Genomic DNA, 19,692 nt, shown 5'->3' with positions numbered 1-19,692 from the left:
AGAGCCACATGGACACTGTGCTGTGCCCTGTGCTCTGGGATGGCCCTGCTGGAGCAGGGAGCTGCCACCACAGCAGCCCCTGGGCCCCTCCAGCCTGACCCAACCTGGGGCTCTGTGAAAAATAAACCCTGACAGTTTCCCAATTGGTTTCTCTTCTGAAATGCTCATCTGTTGTGTCCCAGGCTCAAATAAATGTCAATTTCTATTTTCTCTTCCAACCACACCATCTTGGAACCCTAATTCTATAAATGTAGAATGGACAGCAGACACATAATTCTGCAGCTAGTCCTGACTATGAAATAAATGAGCGTCCATTTTTCTAATACTGTAGCATTAAACTGTGTTTCTATAATAAACCACCCTCTCCCGTTTTGAGAGGCTCGCGGGGCGCTCCAGCACTGTCCGTTCAAGCACCGGGCCCCTCAAACACCCCGGACCCCCATCACCAAAGCTCACGAGCTGCACCGGGGCCGGGGCTGCCGAGCGACGCCACGGGACCGCCGGGGGGCGGAACGCTGAGGGCAGCCGGGCTGGGCAGAGCCGAGCCGAGCCCAGCCGAGACGAGACGAGCCGGGCCGAGCCGAGCCCAGCCGAGACGAGACGAGCCGGGCCGAGCCGAGCCCAGCCGAGACGAGCCGAGCCGGGCCGAGCGGGGCCGAAGCTCCGCGCTCCGCTCCCGCCGTCGCGCGCAGAACCCCGGTTCCACTCCGCGCCGTTCCCGCCCCCAAGCCAGCGTTCCCGCTCGCAGCTCTCGCGAGAGCAGCCGAGGTCCCGGCATGCACCTGGCGGGCCGGGCGGGGGGGCGCTGTGAGGGAAGATGAAGGCGGCGGCCATGTTGGGAGCCGCGGGGCGCGGGCCGTGCTGAGCGCTCCGCCGAGGGTTGTGCCGAGGGCTCCGCTGTGCGGGGAGCGGCGGCTCAGGGCGGCAGGAGGACAGCGCCTACCGCGGCTCAGGATTGGGCTTTCTTGGCTGCTTGTGCCTGGCTTAAGGAGTGCTCGGCAGCGACGAAGGGGTGTCCCTGACCGAGAAGCAGCGCCATGAGCGGGGGGACGCCCTACATCGGGAGCAAGATCAGCCTCATCTCCAAGGCTGAGATCCGCTATGAGGGGATCCTGTACACCATCGACACCGAGAACTCTACGGTGGCACTGGCCAAGGGTAAGGACGCGGCGGGCCGGAGGAGCGGGCCCGGCGGCGCTCGGGGAGGGGCGGGAGGGGAGCGCGGCCGCGGGACGGGATCGAGCGGGGCCCTGGAGCCGCGGCGCTGGCCGGGCGCGGAGGGGCCCGGCGGGCGGCCTGCAGCCTGCGGGGCCCGGCGGAGAGCCCGCCTCGTCCTGCCGTCCTCCCGGCGGGGCGGCCGCGGGGGATGTGGAGGCGAGATAGAGTCTGGCCGTGAGTGAGAGCGGCGGCGCTGCGAGGCCCCGCTCCCCCCCCGCTCCGGGAGGGACCCTCGCGGAGACGATCCGAGAGCGGTACCCCGCCGGGGGCTGCTCTGAGGTGTTCTGTGCACTCTGTGGAGTGCAAGTGTGAAACCCTGGAAGCTGTCCAGTGCGTGAAAGGGAGTAGGAGTGAGAGGCTAGAAAGAGGTTTTCTTTGCATTGTTAAGAATTACAGACTTACAGGGGTATATGACTGGATTGCTCTGCGTCTTAGGACGGCAGACAGCTCGAGTCTGAAGGGAGTCCTGAGTGCTGGATTACGGACAAAAGCTGAACGTATGATGTTAATTTTGGAGGTTTATGGCACAATGTAGTTCGAAATGGTAGGAGAATGTTATTGGCCGGAAGATACATGCATATCAGCATTTTTCTCCTTTACACTTCTTGCGTCTGTGAAGTCTTGCTAAGTAATCTACATTCATATGTAAAAACAGAGAGTCTGTCCAGCCATTAGGTAAGAGAAAAAAATGCTCCTTGTGTAAATGAAATATTTGGGGCAGAGAGGATTCCGGAGCTCGGTTCCTGACTTAAATGAAGGCTTAACGCCGGTCTGTTCCGTTCTGCACAGCTGCCGCGGGTGCTGCTGCATACCATGAGTGTGTTCGCTTTCGCTGCCCTTTGTGGTAATTCTTGTTTGTGCGCTGTGTCACTTTAAAGCCTTCCCTCCTCGCAAACAGCACCTCCTCCCCCGTTGTTGTTTAAGAAATAGGTTACTCTGATTTGTAAATATGATACATCGGCTTTGAAACACCTTACTGTGAGTTTGGTCTTAGGCTTGTACATTTCGTTTACGGGGCAGTTAGTTTTCATTATGTGATTTTTACTTATTTCTCAAGTTACCTTTAGGTTATATTGCCTGGTTGGAGTTGCATTATCTGCTTTGAAAAGACAGCTGGTTTTGGTTTATGCAAGTAGAAGCTGGATAATGTGATTAAAAATAAATATCCAGAAATTCTAGTTGCATGCTGTGATTGTTAAGGTTTGTGCAAAAGCACATAGGGAAAGAATCCTATCCTTGAGGACCTTGTGATAGTCTTGTCCAAAATTAGACTGATTTAGTGCTGACCAGGCCGATTTTGCATGACTTCTCAAGAGTGGTTAAGTCATGTTGTGGTGTGTCTGCCAAAGTGTACGTATTTAAGATTGATCAAACTACAGTCACGAGTCTGATCTACTCTATTCTCCTAGCACTCATCAGAAATGTAAATCTAAACCATTGAATTTGCTTCAATAGAACTTGGCTGAGTTAGCTGAATAATGTATGTTTTCTAATAGTGTTATGATTCAGAAGAGAATAAACCAGTATTTCTAGACCACATGGAAACAAAAGTCTTGAGATTAATCTGGAGCTGATAACGACCATATTAGCATGTGGAGCAGTTCTCTGTGCTGTTAACAGAATGCTCCACTCAAGAGTGTGCAAGTTTCTGAAGGTTTAGGGCATTGAATGTATATGACAGTGTATATGTAGGATAGAAGGTGTGCTTGATTGGCCAGGTCTGTTTGTGAAAGAAGCAGAACTTGTACTCTAGCTGTAAATATGTTGATCAGGTAATAGTTACTGTTTCTTCTTGTGCTGAGTCCAGAAGTCAGACCAGAACGGTTTAGTGTGAGTCTTGACCACATCTTTTTTTTTTTTTTTTTTTTTTTTTTTTTTTTTTTTTTTTTTGCCAGAGAGACACAAAAAAGCCCAAACCCCAAAAGATGATGAATTCAGTTGCTCAGCTGTGTAGTCTGTGTGACATGACTATTCCCTGAATTGTATGCAAGGCACCTTATCATTATTCATATTCTAACTGAGATTACTGAAATGGTGACATAAAGTGGAAAAGTAAAGGTAGAATCTGTTCTTGAATAATTAGAGATTCAGCCAGCTGTAGGATTTGTGCAGGCTAAACCAAAGTCAGAGATTAATCTCATTCAGTTGTATTCATGGAATGCCTTAAATTCTCTAGCGTTTCAGACAGAAATAAGTTTTTTTGGTTGTCAGCACAGGCTGTAGTCCTGCCTTACTGGGGGCAATCTGCTCTAGTTCTCTAATCAGCATTTTGTTTACAACGTTGTGAGCTTTTCACCAGGCAAAACTTGTGGCGTCTATCTCACAATTAGAGAAAGATAGGAACAGTTAAATATTGAGCAAAAACGTTTTTAACCTAAGCTAGAGTCTTAGGAGGTGAAGTGATGCATCCTTTCACAAAGTTTGTAAGTGTATAGTTACATAAATAACAGGGGAAACATCATCCATAGTGGATTCCAAACACTAAGCAAGCTGTGCAGACATTTGAGGTTCTTAAATGTTATTGGTGCATGTGTTTTCTTTGGATCGACAGCTTTTCAGAGACAGTGTCTGGAACCAAAACCCACTCATTCCTATTGTCAAGCCTCAAGTTAAAATAGCTTGAAATGTCCTTCTAGTTCATGGTTCTAGTTAATGCTTAGTTTTTAAAAAATTAATTATTAATTTTTAAAGCATTAAGCCCAAGCAATTTAAGAGGAGTTTGCAAGCCATGGTTAGTTTTCTTGTTGGAAAATGGTTGCTACCCTACCTGGGGCATTTACAGAATAATCACAGTGCTTGATCTTAAATGTTGTGGCATTAAAGAGGAGATCCTCCATATTAGTACACTCTGTGGAGTGCACTAATGCTTTTCTGTTTCAAGGCAGTGAATTAGAGAGAGTTATTTTTAATGCAAGTAAGCTGTGTAGCAACTATGTTGAGTCAGAAAAACCTCGTTCCTTCAACAATTAAATTCTTAGGTGTGTGAGCATAAATTATACATTGTCTCTGCTATAATGCATCAGTTCTCATTAGCAACTCTTGGACCGTTGAGAGTTGCATTTGGAACCATTATAATTGATAGACATGAACGAAACAAGTTTTGGTAATTTTAAGAAGTAGTTAAACTTCTGGCATTTTCAGCCATCTGTGACAGTGTTGTCCATGGTATAATGACACATCAAAAGGAAAACTTCCCTTTTAGACTTCTACAGAACATTAATTGCAGGTGAAAGACTCAGAAATGCAGACAGAAGAAAGTTAAAATCTTTTGAAGGCTGGAGCTCATTCAGGAGTGGGAGCAGGAAAGGGAAGGGTTAAATTTCTATCAAATTTTTATGCATGTATTTTTTTAGTCAGTTAAGTAACATGCTCCTTTTGTGTCTTCAAGGTTAGGGTACATGTGCTAAACCAAACTTGTGCCCAGTATGTCACAGCAGGAAAATTCCTCTTGTCAAAGCCTACTCCTGGCTACTGCCCTCATCCATCTCGCAGCAAGTAAGGGAATGCAGGCTGAATTAATTGTTCTGGAGAAATGAGCCTGGCATGAGCTCAGTGTGGTGTGCAGGCATCAAAGCATGTTTGCAGTGAAAGGATGGTGATGTTTGGAGAGAGGTGGCGATTGAAATGACTTGTTCACTTGTGGTGGTCTCATTTTAGTCATCTTGCTCCTCCTGGGTGCCTTAGGAACAGGGAAGAGCTGGTTTCTGTGTGTGTTTGCTCCTCAGGGAGTGAGGAGAGAGTGTCAGTGCTGTGCACAGACTGAGCTACCTGTTTGCAGTAATTCATTAAAGTCATCTTGCTAGCAGAGACAATAGCCTCACTTCTGATTAACATTCTGCTTAGATTCCCTGTGTTAATCAGTAAGTAATCATGTCTATTAGTTGGCAGGGAAAGTTGCAATCTTGCCATTAGCAGTATAATGTGGTAATATACATCAAAATATCGTGTAGTAGTAAAATCACAGACAAAATCTGTACCAAAATTTGCTCACAGCACTTTAATATGAAGTTAGTGGAACTATATGGGCATAAGTTTATGTATGAATAGGCTTAAGAGAACTAGTTATTTTAGCTAGCTACTTAATTGTGTGTATTTACACTGAAAAAAAAAAGTTTGCTTTTAACCATACGTGCTTGTCCTTTTATTTGCAAGCCAGTTTAGCTCTTTCAAAAACAAAAGAAACAAGCAATCCTGAAATCTACAAGGTAAGATTAATTAGATTTACTGCAATTGTAAGATTGTCTTTCACATGCTTATTTTCATTTCCTCTCACTCTTCAGTATTTTGCTATATATGAACTACTGAAGGAAGGAGGTAGTCTGAGGAAGTTCCCCAAGAGACAGAGCTGGATAGAGGTCTAAGCCTGCTGCTGCTCCAACACCTTGTGCTTTTGATACTGTGGCAACTTAGTATTTCTGAGTATGAGAAAACATGGTAAAAGCTATTTCTTTCTAAAATTCTGTTACACTGCCACTTTTAATGTTAGACTTCTTACTTTCATGAACTCAGATTGTGTTAAATCTAAGTGAGGAAAACAGAAACTATAAAGAAATTATGCCTTTGCAAAATACAAAAAGTAACTTTCAACTCCTTAACACTACTCTGAAAGACTTGACTGGGGTGGACTCATGAAGTAGCCGTTCCTAAGATCACAGCACATGCAGTTCTCGTTCCTGCTTTAAAAGGAAATTGGAATTGGAGTGGTTAGTTTGGTTGCTTGTGGTGAGAGGCCGAGCCTGAACTGTAAATCAGGGGGTTTGCTTACCTCTCTCCTGCAGAGCAAATCTTCATTGGTGAAATTGTGTTTATATTTTGCAGAAGGCTGTGATAAAACTGGTTTGATTTGGGGCAGGGGAGAAGTAAAGAAAGAGTCTAACTTTTAGTAGCACGTCTTGATGTGCTTTATTGCTAAAACATTGGCAACCATATCAGTGTCTTGGGTTAACTGCTTAGACAGTTGAATTTCTTAAAGGTGAATTCTAAATTTTGACAATGAAAAACTTCCTTTTGATGTTAGGGTAATTTCATGGTGTGTACAAAGACACCTTGTTCTTTAACATACACTGAAATCCCTTTATCTCTTTCAGCAAATCAGTAGATGAAATTCTGGTGGTTCCTTTTTTCTTTTTTTTTTTTTTTGTGATTGGTTTAGAATGGAGAAAGGTAATTGCTAGGTGTTAGAATTGGTCATATATGTATCATGAGACATTAGTATTAATACTAAAATACTTACGTGTGTAATGTAGCTCTGACTTAAGGAAATTATTTGAAAGCATATTTCTTTCACAGTCCATCAGATTTTTATATCCATGTAAAGGCAAGATGCAGCCTTCTAACATACTACCCTTTCTCTGTGGTGTTGCTATAGAGTAGTTTCTTCACTTTAGCTAGAAAGTAAAATCCTTTGGTAATTTACTGATCATACTCTGGCCATTTTTGTGTATGTTTGTAGACAAAATGGCTACTAGAGAAACCATTTCATTGTGGGACAGAGAGAAGCAGTGCAAACTTTGGTTTTACTTACCAGGGCAGCAGGTCAAATGATGGAATGAAAGTCCAAGATAAGTTTATTAGTTATCTGATAAATAGAGTATAAGAAGGCCAGAAAGTGAGGGTAGATCCAGGATCAAGGTAGTGAAATAGAAAAGCCTGGTGAATAAAAAGCAATAGAATTAATTGGCCCAGGAATACACATGACCCATTGACAATGTTATCAAGCTACTGTGCATTACTTTTAAGTTAATTTCTGCAAATTCTGAAGCTCCAGACACTTTTCTGTAGAGGAAAAGCAGACAGATTCCTCTTCTAACAAGGACTGACATTAACTAAAATTTGTGTCTTTTTAAATTGCTGACACTTTGTGGTACCATTCAGAGCAGACTTTCAGATGCACAGAAACAAAAAAGATAATGAAAGTCAGCTCAATACATGAACAAAGTAACTGTAACCACTTAAATGTTATTTTTCTTTGTAGTGTGGATGTAGTCTCATTACCCCTGAATTATGCTTCTTAAAAATATTTTAATACCTGACTGTTAAGCTCTGTTTATGCAGTATCACATGAAGCAACAGTGATGGAAGATGGCTGATGCAGCCTGGGAAATGACTCAGTATCACTTTATACATCTCTACAGGAGACTGCTTTTCTTGACTAATGATTCTATGGCTGCAAATAAGTGCCTAATGATGTCCCCAAAATGTTGATACATCTGAAAATGGAGGGAAATCTAATTCTGGTAAATTAAAGCAAACTACAGATTTTATTTTTTTTTTTCCTCAGCATAACCTGTACCTTGCAAAGCAGGCAAACACTTTATAAAAAGGCTGGAGCAAAAACAGTCGTAGGGGATTGTTAAAGCTGCTACAAGTTGATGAGATTGTGATTAAATGTGACTGTCATGATTTTGGGGTTTTGGTTTTTCTCCCTCAATAGATTTTAATCCACTGTTTAGTTTTTGCTTGCAAAACCAGCTGTTGGAGACAAATCTCTTCTTCAGTTATTTACTTGTTTCATTTGATACTTACCCAAGGCTGGCAATCTAAGGGTGGGGAAGAGTTTCTGAGAGGGCAGTGACAGCAAAGTGATGGTATCCGTGTACAGTGGTAGTGATTATACATGGTGCAAAAGAGATCTGGATTGCTTCATTGCTGTGCAGTCAGAAAGCTGTTGGAATTTATAGAAGGAATTTCATGTCTTGGTATGGTGCACACTAGGGAGATAGTTATGCCCCAGTGAGTTTGCCTAATTTGAGAGAGATCATATGACATCATATGAGCCTTACAGCAGCAAGAAGAATGCATTTTCCATAGTGAAAATTGTGTATAAATATCACAGAGTTCTTGTTGTTTTATTAATTTTTGAATCTCTTGAGAAACTCACATTTGATAATCTTTAATATTCCAGATTCTAGTAATAGTAGCATATTTTTCCTGTTTTGCAAATACAGAATATGAAGTATGTAAACTTGTGTATTCCTTGATTCATAAGGTTGACTTACCAGCCAAAAAAACCTGCCTTGCTGCTTCCCCTTATATTCAACATGAAATTGATAACATGAGTGATGTCTCAGTCTTTCAGCTTGGGTTTTAACTCAGATGTTTTAGCTAAAATTAGTTGTTTGTCTGAGGAGAGTTGATGATGATAAAGAATGTGATGCCTATTCAATAAGGGTTGTTTTCCCAACAAAATTTTATTATTTTATTTAAAGCTCTTTGTCTGTGCAGTACTTTTGAAATGGCTTTGTTGAATGTGGGACGTTTCATTCTTTTTCTCCCTTGGCAACTTTGCAGTTCGCTCCTTTGGCACAGAGGACAGACCGACGGACAGACCCATCCCCCCTCGCGATGAAGTCTTCGAGTACATTATATTCCGTGGCAGCGACATCAAAGACCTGACTGTCTGTGAGCCACCAAAACCTCAGTGCTCCTTGCCACAGGACCCTGCTATTGTTCAGGTAAGTCAAAACAGAGTTTTCAGTAATAGTTGCTGAAGAGGTAACTTGCTAGCTTAAGTACTCTCTAGCTGAATGTTTAAAAATTAGTGTGTTTATCGCTGTAAGGTTCACGACCTAATGTGAAGAACTCTGGATTTTCTCCTTTCACAGTCTTTAACTGTGAAAATGAAGGTTGAAATCTAACTCTAGCACAGTGCACTACATACCAAATCTGCTGTCTTTTCAAAACCGACTTAATGTTTTGTAGGTCTTGATGCCTTTTTTGAAATGGACTTGGCTTAGGAGGAAACAGTTCTTGGGAAGATCAGACTTGGTATAAACCAGACTGAGTAGATGCTGAAATAGTTCCAGATCATTAGTGGCTTTTGTTTGCTTGCTTGTTTTATTTTTTGTTTTAATGTTCAACATTTTTTGATAACTATAACTTTGAAGTATTTCATCTAGCCTTGTGTTTTTAAACAGGCTTCATACTATAAGGTGGTTAGTTATTCGAATAGTGAATACTTGGTTTCTGAGGGGAAAGCAACGTACAACTTAAAGCCTTCACATTTAATTAGTCTGACATTTTGAAGTAAGCAGACTGATAAATAGTTTTCTCAGAATTTTGTTGGCTTTTTGATTGTTCTTATGGAGTATCTTAACATCATCCCTGAGAGCAAGAGGAAATCTATTGCTTCAAATGGAAGTTGGTAATCCCACGTGGTATGATTCAACTGCTTTGTATTGTGTAGCATTTTTGAACTTCCATATGAGATGTCCTTGCATTTCTCCAAGGACTTTTATTGAATTTGGTGCAAGTCCATCTGTCAGTTGTAGTCAAGAGTAGTGAAGTTGCATTACTGTGAACCCCAATAATAGTGATAACCCTAGCCCCCTCCAGTATGTTTGGGTGTCTTATTGTATCCGTGGGGCTTGAAACTTCAATGGAAAACATAGGACACTTCCTAAATTTGCAAACAAAGCTTGTATGTGTTGTTGAACAAGAGAGTCTGCTGTCTGAGGTTATAGAGAAAAGATTGCAAAAATTCGTGGTACTGTTTCCATAGATCTGTGATGGTGGAAGGGTGAAAGTGCTTTCTAAGCTGTACCTTCTTGTGAAAATGTTTATTTTAGAGTTTCTGCATTTCTTGCCTCACAGAACTATTTCCTAATTTTTGTGTAAATACGACTTTTTGCTAGTGTGCTGTGTGTTTTGTCTTTAGTCTTCGCTAGGATCTTCGACTACATCTTCATTCCAGTCTGTGGGGTCCTATGGTCCTTTTGGCAGGATGCCTGCGTACAGTCAGTTCAGCCCGAGCCCGCTGGTGGGGCAGCAGTTCGGCGCTGTGGGAGTGGGTAGGTTCACTTCGGTTATCCAGTGTTTTCCTCTGTGTGTGCACAGACCGTAAGCACTGCTTAGAATTTCATCAGTGTCTTATCCTAAGGCAGATGCAAAGTCTTCTGTCTCTGTTAGTTCTGCAGTTTAGCTCAAAAGTGAAGGGTTCTTCCATAGTCTTTGCATCTTAAATCAAAACAATTGTGATTGAGAACTAAGCACCTATCTCAGAGGGACCAGTGTTCACTGTATTTCACAAGTGGTAGAGGCAGCCCCTCCAGGGAAGCCCTATAGCTGTGCTGTTGGGTTGACCATGTGTGCCTTAACTAAGGATTTGGATTATTCAGCAATATCATGTGCCAGCACAATCCTCCAGCTGTTCGTGAGGTGTTGGCTAGGTGGGAAATAGATGCTGGAAGTACTTGTGAGCTGCATGGGCTAGTTGCTCCTTTATACTGCACGTTCTCTCTGAGACTCACCAACCAACTTTCCTTCCTCCATGAGAGTTTATTTCACAGTTCAGTTTTTCTCATATGGACTTATATTCTTGTAACTGTTATGGCAGCAGTGGTACTCCTGGTACTGAACATGTTAGCCAGACAAAAGAAAGGATGTAGAATTTGCCATAATTTGGTGTCAATTAATGAGATGTGGCAGTCATATTTTTGCTGAAAGGATCTTAAGTGGAAAAATATACCAGTAATTTATATGGCTCTATAAGATAACTGTGTTTTGTTGATACTTGTGAGGGTGAAGTTAGAAGCATTTGTCATTTTAGATTTAAAAAATCAAGATATTAATGTTACTGTCTTATGTGCGTACATCTGTTAAATTAAACTAAAAGTGTATGGGCAGACTTATATGTACTCTAGAATAAGTGCCTAATAAAGCTTCACTAATCATTTAGTGCTAATTTTTAAAAAAAAGTCTAAACCAGATTTTAAAACTATATTATTTCTTTCAAAGCAGGAGGTTCTTTAACATCTTTTGGAACAGACTCTTCAGGCAGTGCTAGCATGTCCCAAAGCACTGCAGTTGGTTCTGCGTTTACAACAGATGCAAGATCACTAAAAACACAGATGTCTCAAGGTAAAATCTTTTCTCCTGTCTTCACTCATTTTTTGTCCAATTGTGTCTGTGTGATTTTGGTGGTTGCCAGAAATGCCAACCAAACAACTGAATTCTCTCATGAAAACACTTGGTATTAAACCTAGGAAACACTGAGAGGCTTTGTGTTTGTTCTTTAAATGTGTTTTCTCTACATCTTGGAGTGCTGAAGGTAGTAACACATTTATTGTTACCCTTAAAGCATGTGTACTGAGAAGTAGGACTTAATTAAGGGAAATACTGTTAGCAAACAGGTACATGTGGAAATGCAGTATTTAGTTTTATTGATAACATGGCAGAGCTGCAGATACTTCATACTGGTTGAAATGGGAAGTCATTCATTTTAAAATTGTAAAATATTTATCCCTAGCTGTAGTTTTTTCTGTTCTTTTATAGTTACACAGATGATATTAACAGCAGACCTGATTTCCTGTAGAGATGGTGACATGACTTTTAAGTCAGCTTAATAGTAACAGGAACTGTATGGATAGTTTATGTAATATTAGAAAAAATTAGATTCTGGATGGTATTTGAATGGCAAAGAAAAAAGAAACTTAATATTGAGAACCTTCACTCTCACCCTTAATGCAAACATTGCACTTTAAAAACCCCTTAACTTCCTTTTCTTCCACTTTTCCTTAATGTTGTGTGCCGAGATAAGTTCCTAATGCTGTTTTTAAATTATGCAGTCATGTTAAAAGGCAATAGCAAACTTAAAGCAAACAGGTTTTTTTTTCCCTAAATTCCATCTGAGATTTGTATACCCATTAGGAGTGTTTCTAGGACTAGTTGAGTGGGTTGCCAAAAATAGGTTCTACTTTGTTAGATTAATTCAAGGGGCAAAAGTATGCTATGCTGAGCATTTCTCTGTTGAAATAGTAGTTTGCTTTTCTGTAGTTAAAGCCTGTGTGTCATGGATATGTATGACTTATGCTGCAGGTGGACGTTCATTCTGCCACAGCATTTCCTGTGGGGCACCAACAGGATTTTTCTGAGTATTTGCTTTTAGAAATATTGTTTGTAGATTGCAAGTGTGATATGGTTGGACTTATTGTTTTTTTCTGTTTTGTTCATGGGTTTTGTGGGTTTGGTTTATTTTCTGTTTTGCTTTTGTATGTTTTGTAAAGAGACAGAACCTTGTTCTTTCAGTTACTGGGACTTTAGTCTGACTGTAATTTCTTAGTAGATGTACCTATTTGATGTTGTAAACTTGTCTGCTGGATCAGTGTCTCCATTGGGAAGGTGCTTTTGCTGCAGCCCGTGGTGCTGCCCGTGGCCCTGTGTGAGGGCAGCTCCCACAGCTCCTTCCTGCCCTGAGCCTGGCCAGACCCCGCTGTCCTTGTGCAGGCAGGGACCCTGCAGCAGGGCCTGAGCAGCTGCAGCTGCCTTTGGGAGCAGCCTCTTCCCACTCAGCATCCCAGCGAGGCACACGGAGCATTTTTACCTCTAATCAATGCCAAAGTTTCATTCCACAGCTAGATTCACACCATTAATGGGTTGATAGGCATTTGAGTGTCTTACCCATTATTTCTTTTTAGACAGAGGGAAGGAATATTCCTAAGTAACCTTTTTTTTCTTTTCTTTTTTTTTTTTTTTTTTTTTTTTTTTTGACACAGCTGTCTTGACTGGTAAAGCAGATAAACCTGTTAGTCTAGATTGGTTGAGACCAGTAACTCCAGTAATTCACCTTTGAAGATGAGAAATAAACCTGTGGGGTTTGGTTTTGTATTATTTTTTTCCCCAGGTCGTTCAAGCCCTCAGATGGACCATTTGAGAAGGAGCCCCACCATGGAACAAGCTGTACAAACAGCTTCAGCCCACCTGCCCACACCAGCACCAGTTGGGAGGAGGAGTCCTGTACAAACCAGACCTTTGGTGTCTGCAAGCCAAAAATCCCTAGAGAACCAAGAGCATAGACGAGGTAGCTTTGGATAGTTTTTATACAGCTTCATTCCTTCCATACACATACAGAGTGCTCTTTTAAAGGGTAATACATAGGAATTTTCCTGCTGTCTATTACTGGTAGGCTGGCCAGCAGAGACCTGGATTAGATACATATTTCTTTTTAAATTTAAGCATATATTCTAAATTACTTTTTTTTTTCTTTTATGATTTAAACGTGGCTTGCATTTATAGATTTGGATTTTTTAAAAAATCTGAACAATATATACAAAAGTATGATCAAAAAAACCTAATTGGATAAACAAATCATGTTTTTATTTCCAACTTTAGCTGAAGCACACAAGGTTTCAAGATCAGAAAATGAACTCAGAAATGAAAACAAACGACAAATTGGTAAATCATGTTTTGAGAAATAGCTATTGTTGCTTTCAAACCAATAAGTTTTTTTTAAATTTGCTAAAATACATCAATTCTTTCACATTTTGCATCGAGGGGGTAACAACTTAGCATTGAGCCAGAGGAATACAAGCAAATGAAGTCAACATTAAAGAGAAAAATCTCTTTTTGTTGCTTTATACTAAGCAATCAATTTAAATAAAAATGTAAATCAAGGACTATTCAGGAATTTATAAACATAGTAGCATAAAATAAAAGCATTTCTAGAAAAATACTTGACTGAAAATCCACTAATATTTTTAACTCTTCTTCCAGAAGTTTTTAATGACTTCTAGAGAATTTTTTAACACACACATTTAGTACTATTATTCTTTCTTTGTCACTGCCATCAGTACTGTAATTGAATTTACAAATTTGAAGCTGCTCTGATGGGACTTTAAACAACAGACATTCTCTTCCTGCACTTCTGAAGTCCCAATCTGTTACCCCAGGAATTAGAAAGCAAACCACAAAACCAAACATCCTCAGAGAAAAGCCAATCCACAAAACAAAACCAAACAGAATTTCCCTCTTTTCAGTTCCAGGTGCACCTGCAGCACGGAGAGGCCGTGGAGGTCACAGAGGGGGGCGAGGAAGATTTGGGATTAGGAGAGATGGTCCAATGAAGTTTGAGAAGGACTTCGACTTTGAAAGTGCAAATGCTCAATTCAATAAAGAGGAAATTGATAGAGAATTTCATAATAAACTTAAATTAAAAGGTAAATAAATTTCTGCTTTAAATTTGAGCATGGGAAAACTATATTGCTGTTTTGATCCTGCCTTGGAGTACAACTCTTCAAAGGCATATAGTATTGAATCTTGTTTACAGTTATTAAAAATAAATTTTAAAACCAATTAGTAAGTAAACTGGAATCATATGTTAAACACTTGTATCAATGTTTGTGTCTTTAACAAATTTTAACTAGCAGATATCATCTGTGAAGTTCTAACAAGTCTCTGTTAAAATGCAGATTGCTTAACCAGAAGTCCCAATAACGTTTGTTACTTCAAAGTTCTGGAGAGCAGACAATAAAAGAATATCTCTTTCAGGTTTTCAATTATTAGACCAAAATTTTAATGTAAATTATAGACGAAAAGCAAAAGAGTTTGTGATAGAGCTTCACTCTAGTATGCAGGAGAGTTTGTTTGAAAGTTTCTAGCATTTCCTTGCTTTTATCCTTTTCCAGAGGAACACAGGAGTAGTTAGAAACCATGCTGCCAGCACTTGTTTTCTAGCAGGCTTCTGTTTTGATTACCTCATTCTCTTGTGACCAGCCACCTGTTTGTTACACCGCTACTACTATTTTTGGACAAAAATTGTTGCAGGTTAATACAGTGGGTTCCCTTTTTCAGTGAATGATTGGCTAAAACCTAGGAAACAAAAGGTGGGCATAAATGGTCAGATTTCAGTGCAGAGTTTAAAACACCAGTTGAATCCCATAAGATTTGTCCTGTGGTGCTTGCCTGTTTTTCTGGAACATTTTTCAATGAGTTGTTGGTTTCCTGTTGATACTGGTTTTTTCATAATAATAAAGAGAAAAGAGAAAGCTAACCATAAATAGATATAGAAATGTTTGTGAGTGTAGTAATTCTTGTGTGTGGTGTGAAAAGGTTGAGCAGGTTAGCTGAAGTTTATGCACGGCACAGTGAGATTTAAGCTGTAGACATTTAGGAATGAGATTTAAAGATAGCAATAGGTGCTGGTGTTGAATCATCAGCATTGGTTTTGGTACCAGTTGAACTTGAGGCATTATTAGGAAGTAAGTACATCATAAAGTCAGAATGCTGGCCCTGCATCTCAAAGGAGATAACAGCAAAACCAGAAGACAAAGGGAAACAACAACAGGGATTAATAAAACCATGGAATGGCTTTTAGGATTCACTGAATGAGGCTCTTAAGCCTGGGAAGGAGGTAGCTAAAGAGGAGGAATAATAGATGGCTATCAAGTCTGTTCTGACACTGGTTTTTTTGTTAACCAAACCCACAGGAAGCATAGAAACCTCCAGAGAGCAGCAGCAGTGCATCCTAATTTACATGTCAAATTATTTGTCTTCCACATTATTTTTGTAGCAGATGGTTTTTCTCTGACTGGGAATAAGCTAGTAGTCCTGGGTTTTTTAGGCTTCTGTTTACTTTTTATTTTCCAGAAGATAAACTTGAGAAACCAGAGAAGCCTGTAAATGGAGAAGACAAAGGTGACTCAGGTGTTGATACCCAAAACAGTGAAGGGAATGCTGATGAGGAAGATCCACTTGGACCCAATTGCTACTATGACAAAACCAAATCCTTCTTTGATAACATTTCCTGTGATGACAATAGGTATGGCCTGCAAGGGGAAGCTTTTTAGTCTGCTTAATGCCTGTTTATATCATAAGGTACTGTCATGCTACCCATTACAGTCAACTCTGAATGAAAGGTGATTAGAGCTTGTTTCTACATGCAGCTGGCAAAAATAAAACGGGAATAAGAAGCACAAAATTTCTTTGCAGGCAAGTGCAATGTGATCATAGAGAGGTATTTTAAGATATTCTAGAGCCATGCTTTTAGAACTTACTGCACAGGCCTCTAGAGTCTCCTCTGCAGAATTACACAGATGTGGAGGGGGGGTTGTTTTGCTTTGCTCTTAAATTAACACTTTAATTGAATCAATTATGACCCTGCTTTGATAATGGTTTCTAAGCAGTTTACATAACTGTCTCAGCCAGTAGTGTTGCTCGAATGGGCAGATAGCATTTCAGGGAAATTAAAGCTTATCTTTTGCTGCTGCCTTTTTATTAGACACGATGATGTGGATTGCTGACCTATTTTGACTTGCAGGAGGGGGAGGGGAGTTATTGGTTGTACTCACAGCCAGATAAAATAACATCTGTAACTGTAAACTGTTTCTTGTTTTAAATGATACTGTGTGCAGAGGATACAGAGTGTGCTCTTCAATATCTCAAACTCTTGGAGCATTATTAATATCTAGTTAATGACTCTGTAATATGTTCCTTATTGATGAGTACAGTGAGCTGTGGCAGACACCTGGGTTCTCGTGGAAGGGATACTATGGAGATTTACCATGTGATTAATGTATCACTTTGCATCTCAGGGAGTGGCTTTGTGGCGCCTTTCCCTCCCTTCCCAAGTGTTTCACAGCAATCTCTCTTGGTTCTGTGCTGCAGGGAGCGGCGACCCACCTGGGCCGAGGAGCGGCGGCTGAACGCCGAGACCTTCGGCATCCCCCTGCGCCCCAACCGCGGCCGCGGCGGCTACAGGGGCCGGGGCGTCATCGGCTTCCGAGGGGGCAGGGGCCGGGCCGGCGGCAGGGGCGGCTTCCCCGCCCCCCGCGGCTTCCGCGGCGCCTTCCGAGGAGGCCGCGGGGGCAGGGAGTTCGCTGACTTCGAGTATAGGGTAAAGTGCACTTCATTCACTCCGACCCAGTCCACTGCTCTGCGAAAGGGGAGGTCAAAAATCTGCTTCTACATTTGATGTTCAACTAGAATTTCTTGAGCGGTATCTTGCAGGGGCTCTGAGCTGCTTCTTTGAAAGTCCATTAATGCTGAAATTTTAGTTACGTAGCATAATTTTACTATCAACAGCAACCAAAAATAGAGATTGCCTTTCGTCACATGCTCTGAGTAGCTATTTGATAGCTGGTATTGGAGAGGAGAAGAAAAAGAAGGGGGGGGAAAAGCTTCTACAGATTGAATGCAAGTGTTAGAAATGTAAATTGCAAGTGTTTTTCCAAGCCATATTGTAAAATATAAAGAATGAGAGGGAATAATTTAACTTGCTTCCGGTGTGCAACAAACTTTTGAATTCTTTGTGAATGAGGCTCAAATCCTGTAGTGTACTGGTTAGAATCAGAGAAATTAGACAAAGACAATTGTACAGATTGGTTCAGATAAACAAGGTTTTAGAGTGCTGACTGGGACAGAACAACAACTTCTGCTAGTTTATTGCATGAGCAGGTAGAGTTTTGCAAATAAGAATCTCTGATTTTGGATAGAAATCTTAATTTTTTTTTCAACTAAAAGAATGGGTTTCATCAAAGCACATTTCTCTCTGTTGTGAGACATCCCTCAGCTGTTCCTTGATTAGTTTGCAACAGTTAATCCTATGACTTTAAGAACTTTGGGTATCTGAACGTGAATGGAAATGAGGGGTTTAAGATTAGCAATTTGAATTTCTGAAGAAGAGTTTTGCTGCCTTCCAGTTGAGTAGGAGGTGGTGTAAGGGCTGAGCATTTGTGCTGTGCTTGTATTCGGAGTGATAAGCTGTTCTGCCCAGTGCCAGACTGAGGGGGTTTGAGCAGATGCCAGCCTGATCTCCTCCAGAGGTCTCCTTTCTGCTGCAGGGCGTGGGGAGTACAGCACAACACAACTGCTCCCAGGGCTGCTGCCCAGATTAGTTTGTTAGAGTCTGTTTTGCAAAATGGATTTCAACACTGTGTTTTTGTTCCCTCCAGAAAGACAACAAAGTTGCTGCGTAGTCTACAAGAAAGCTGAAACCAGGTGAACGTCTAGATCTTCTTGAATCAGAGAATTAGTTTTGATCTCTGCAAAGAATGAAGTTAATTTGCTGTATACTTGTCACCAGCACTGGGATTTAACTATTTAATTTCAAAGGGGTGTAATGCAGTTACTTTTGAGAAATGGCCATCTTTGAAAACAGTAAGCATTAAATATATTTGAGACAGAAGGATAAGTAATTTCTTATGTATAGTTAATTATAAGCAGTACTTCGATGGAGTTTAAGTATTTTTTCATCACTGAAAGGATTTTTCTTATTACTAAACTGTATTTGATAATTGCTTCGAGTTGTAAGGACAATGGTATGCAGAAGGCCGTCGATACTGTGAGTGTTTTGACCCACCGAAGGTTGTTTTTTGGAAATCCTGTAAAATCCCTTTTGAGGTAGTTGTTCTTGTATCAACTAGGGTGCTGGACAGTAGAAAACTTGCTTTGTCAGTCAGATATGTACACACAGTAAATACTGTTTCTTAGGCAAAGGAAAGTTTTTATATAGTTGTAAAATTCCATTATATCCCATTGCCAAAGAAACATTACAAACTTTGTATAGCTGTATAAAAAGCAACTAATTTTTTAAAGAATAAACATTTTTAAGTCGGTAAACATACTGTTATTGCAGAAAGTTGATATGCTGAAGAACACTGAATTAGTTGGGGTTTTTTTTCTTTAGTAGCTTTTCAAGCTTAAATGTTTGATTTTATATTTGGACTATAATGAAGTTTTGAAAATGTTCTTCCATTATATGAGACTGGATACACGCTTCACTGCTCTTGCAAGAATTTGATTTTGTAGTTTCTGGCATATCACAGGATTTGACCAAGTTAAGGAGATATTTTCAAAAAAAAAAAGAGAAATGGAATTTTCATATGTCAAGATTTGCAATTAATTTTACTTAGTGAGAAATATTAACTTTTTTTAATAATGGACCAGGCACACAAGTTGGTGATTCTCCTAGAATGCCTGGGATAAAAAGTCTGTCTCCATTTGTCAATTCTTGAAACGTTAACTTTGTTGTAATACCTGTAGACATGAGCAATTTAAAGAATTCTTAGTGTTTGAAGTTGTTTGCATTTTGATAGACCGTAGCTTGGAGACATTGAGACTCTGGTTCTAAGACCACGAAGTTATAAATGACAGTACGGACTTTTTGCCAATTCTGGATAACTAGTTGCAACTTTCTGATATGCTGAAATAGAAACCTGGTCATTTGTGTCTGTGTATGTATATGAAGGCCACAGGAATAAAGGGATCCAAAGATTACATCACTTTGATCTAATTTGCTGATTTATTTTTTTTTACTTCAAAATGTTCAGTGGTGATAAAGACGTGAAAAACTGCACTGTTGAAAAATTGGAATATTTAAAAGTGGTTGATAGAATCTTAATTTTATAACTTTTGTATAGCACTACAACAAAGTATTTTGTAATTGGTTTCCTTATTAAGGTCAAGTATTTGACAGCTGTAGAAGTTAGATAATATTGTTTAGTAATGTTTTTGCATGTTTAACAACTGCCTTTTGGGATCCACAAGTCATGATTCTGAACACCGGTTGAGATTTTTGACCGTAGAGGCAAGTGCTGTCTGTTGCAATAACTCTTTACTGTCTGAGGTGTTCCAGCTGTAAATAGCCGGGCCGGGAGCCGCGGGCGGGGGCAAACCCTGCGTAGCCCCGCCCCGCCCGCCCAGGCTTTCTGTTTTTTTAATTTTAAACCAGAATAAACTGTTGAGTAAAAGCGGCACGGCGGC

General features: G+C 40.5%; 1 protein-coding gene across 7 annotated transcripts; it reads left to right on the top strand.

Annotated features, from left to right (window-relative positions):
• Positions 1 to 684: 684 nt before the first annotated feature.
• Positions 685 to 19,685, top strand: LSM14A (LSM14A mRNA processing body assembly factor). Of its 7 annotated transcripts, none has more exons than XM_079316475.1 (10): positions 685 to 1,158; positions 8,509 to 8,672; positions 9,875 to 10,007; positions 10,954 to 11,076; positions 12,839 to 13,015; positions 13,327 to 13,389; positions 13,971 to 14,150; positions 15,580 to 15,751; positions 16,597 to 16,825; positions 17,883 to 19,685. In XM_079316475.1, the coding sequence occupies exons 1-10, from the start codon at positions 1,038 to 1,040 to the stop codon at positions 17,904 to 17,906; spliced, it is 1,386 nt and encodes a 461-aa protein (XP_079172601.1). In that variant the 5' UTR covers positions 685 to 1,037; the 3' UTR covers positions 17,907 to 19,685. The 7 variants fall into 7 exon arrangements, with proteins under 7 accessions (XP_079172601.1, XP_079172604.1, XP_079172602.1 ...); XM_079316476.1 differs by having other exon boundaries at positions 686 to 1,158; positions 10,957 to 11,076; XM_079316474.1 differs by having other exon boundaries at positions 788 to 1,158; positions 10,957 to 11,076; positions 17,887 to 19,685.
• The last annotated feature ends 7 nt before the right edge of the window (positions 19,686 to 19,692 follow it).

Source organism: Erithacus rubecula, assembly GCF_903797595.1.
Source record: "Erithacus rubecula genome assembly, chromosome: 12".
Taxonomy (NCBI): domain Eukaryota; kingdom Metazoa; phylum Chordata; class Aves; order Passeriformes; family Muscicapidae; genus Erithacus; species Erithacus rubecula.
This window is presented reverse-complemented; position numbering and strand designations above follow the sequence as displayed.

Excerpts from the sequence above, each read along its gene's own strand:
- LSM14A (XM_079316473.1), top strand. The coding sequence starts at position 1,038 with ATGAGCGGGGGGACGCCCTACATCGGGAGCAAGATCAGCCTCATCTCC. Across the intron at positions 15,752-16,596 it reads ATTTCCTGTGATGACAATAG|GGAGCGGCGACCCACCTGGG; the intron begins GTATGGCCTGCA and ends TCTGTGCTGCAG. Across the intron at positions 16,826-17,886 it reads TCGCTGACTTCGAGTATAGG|ACAACAAAGTTGCTGCGTAG; the intron begins GTAAAGTGCACT and ends CCCTCCAGAAAG.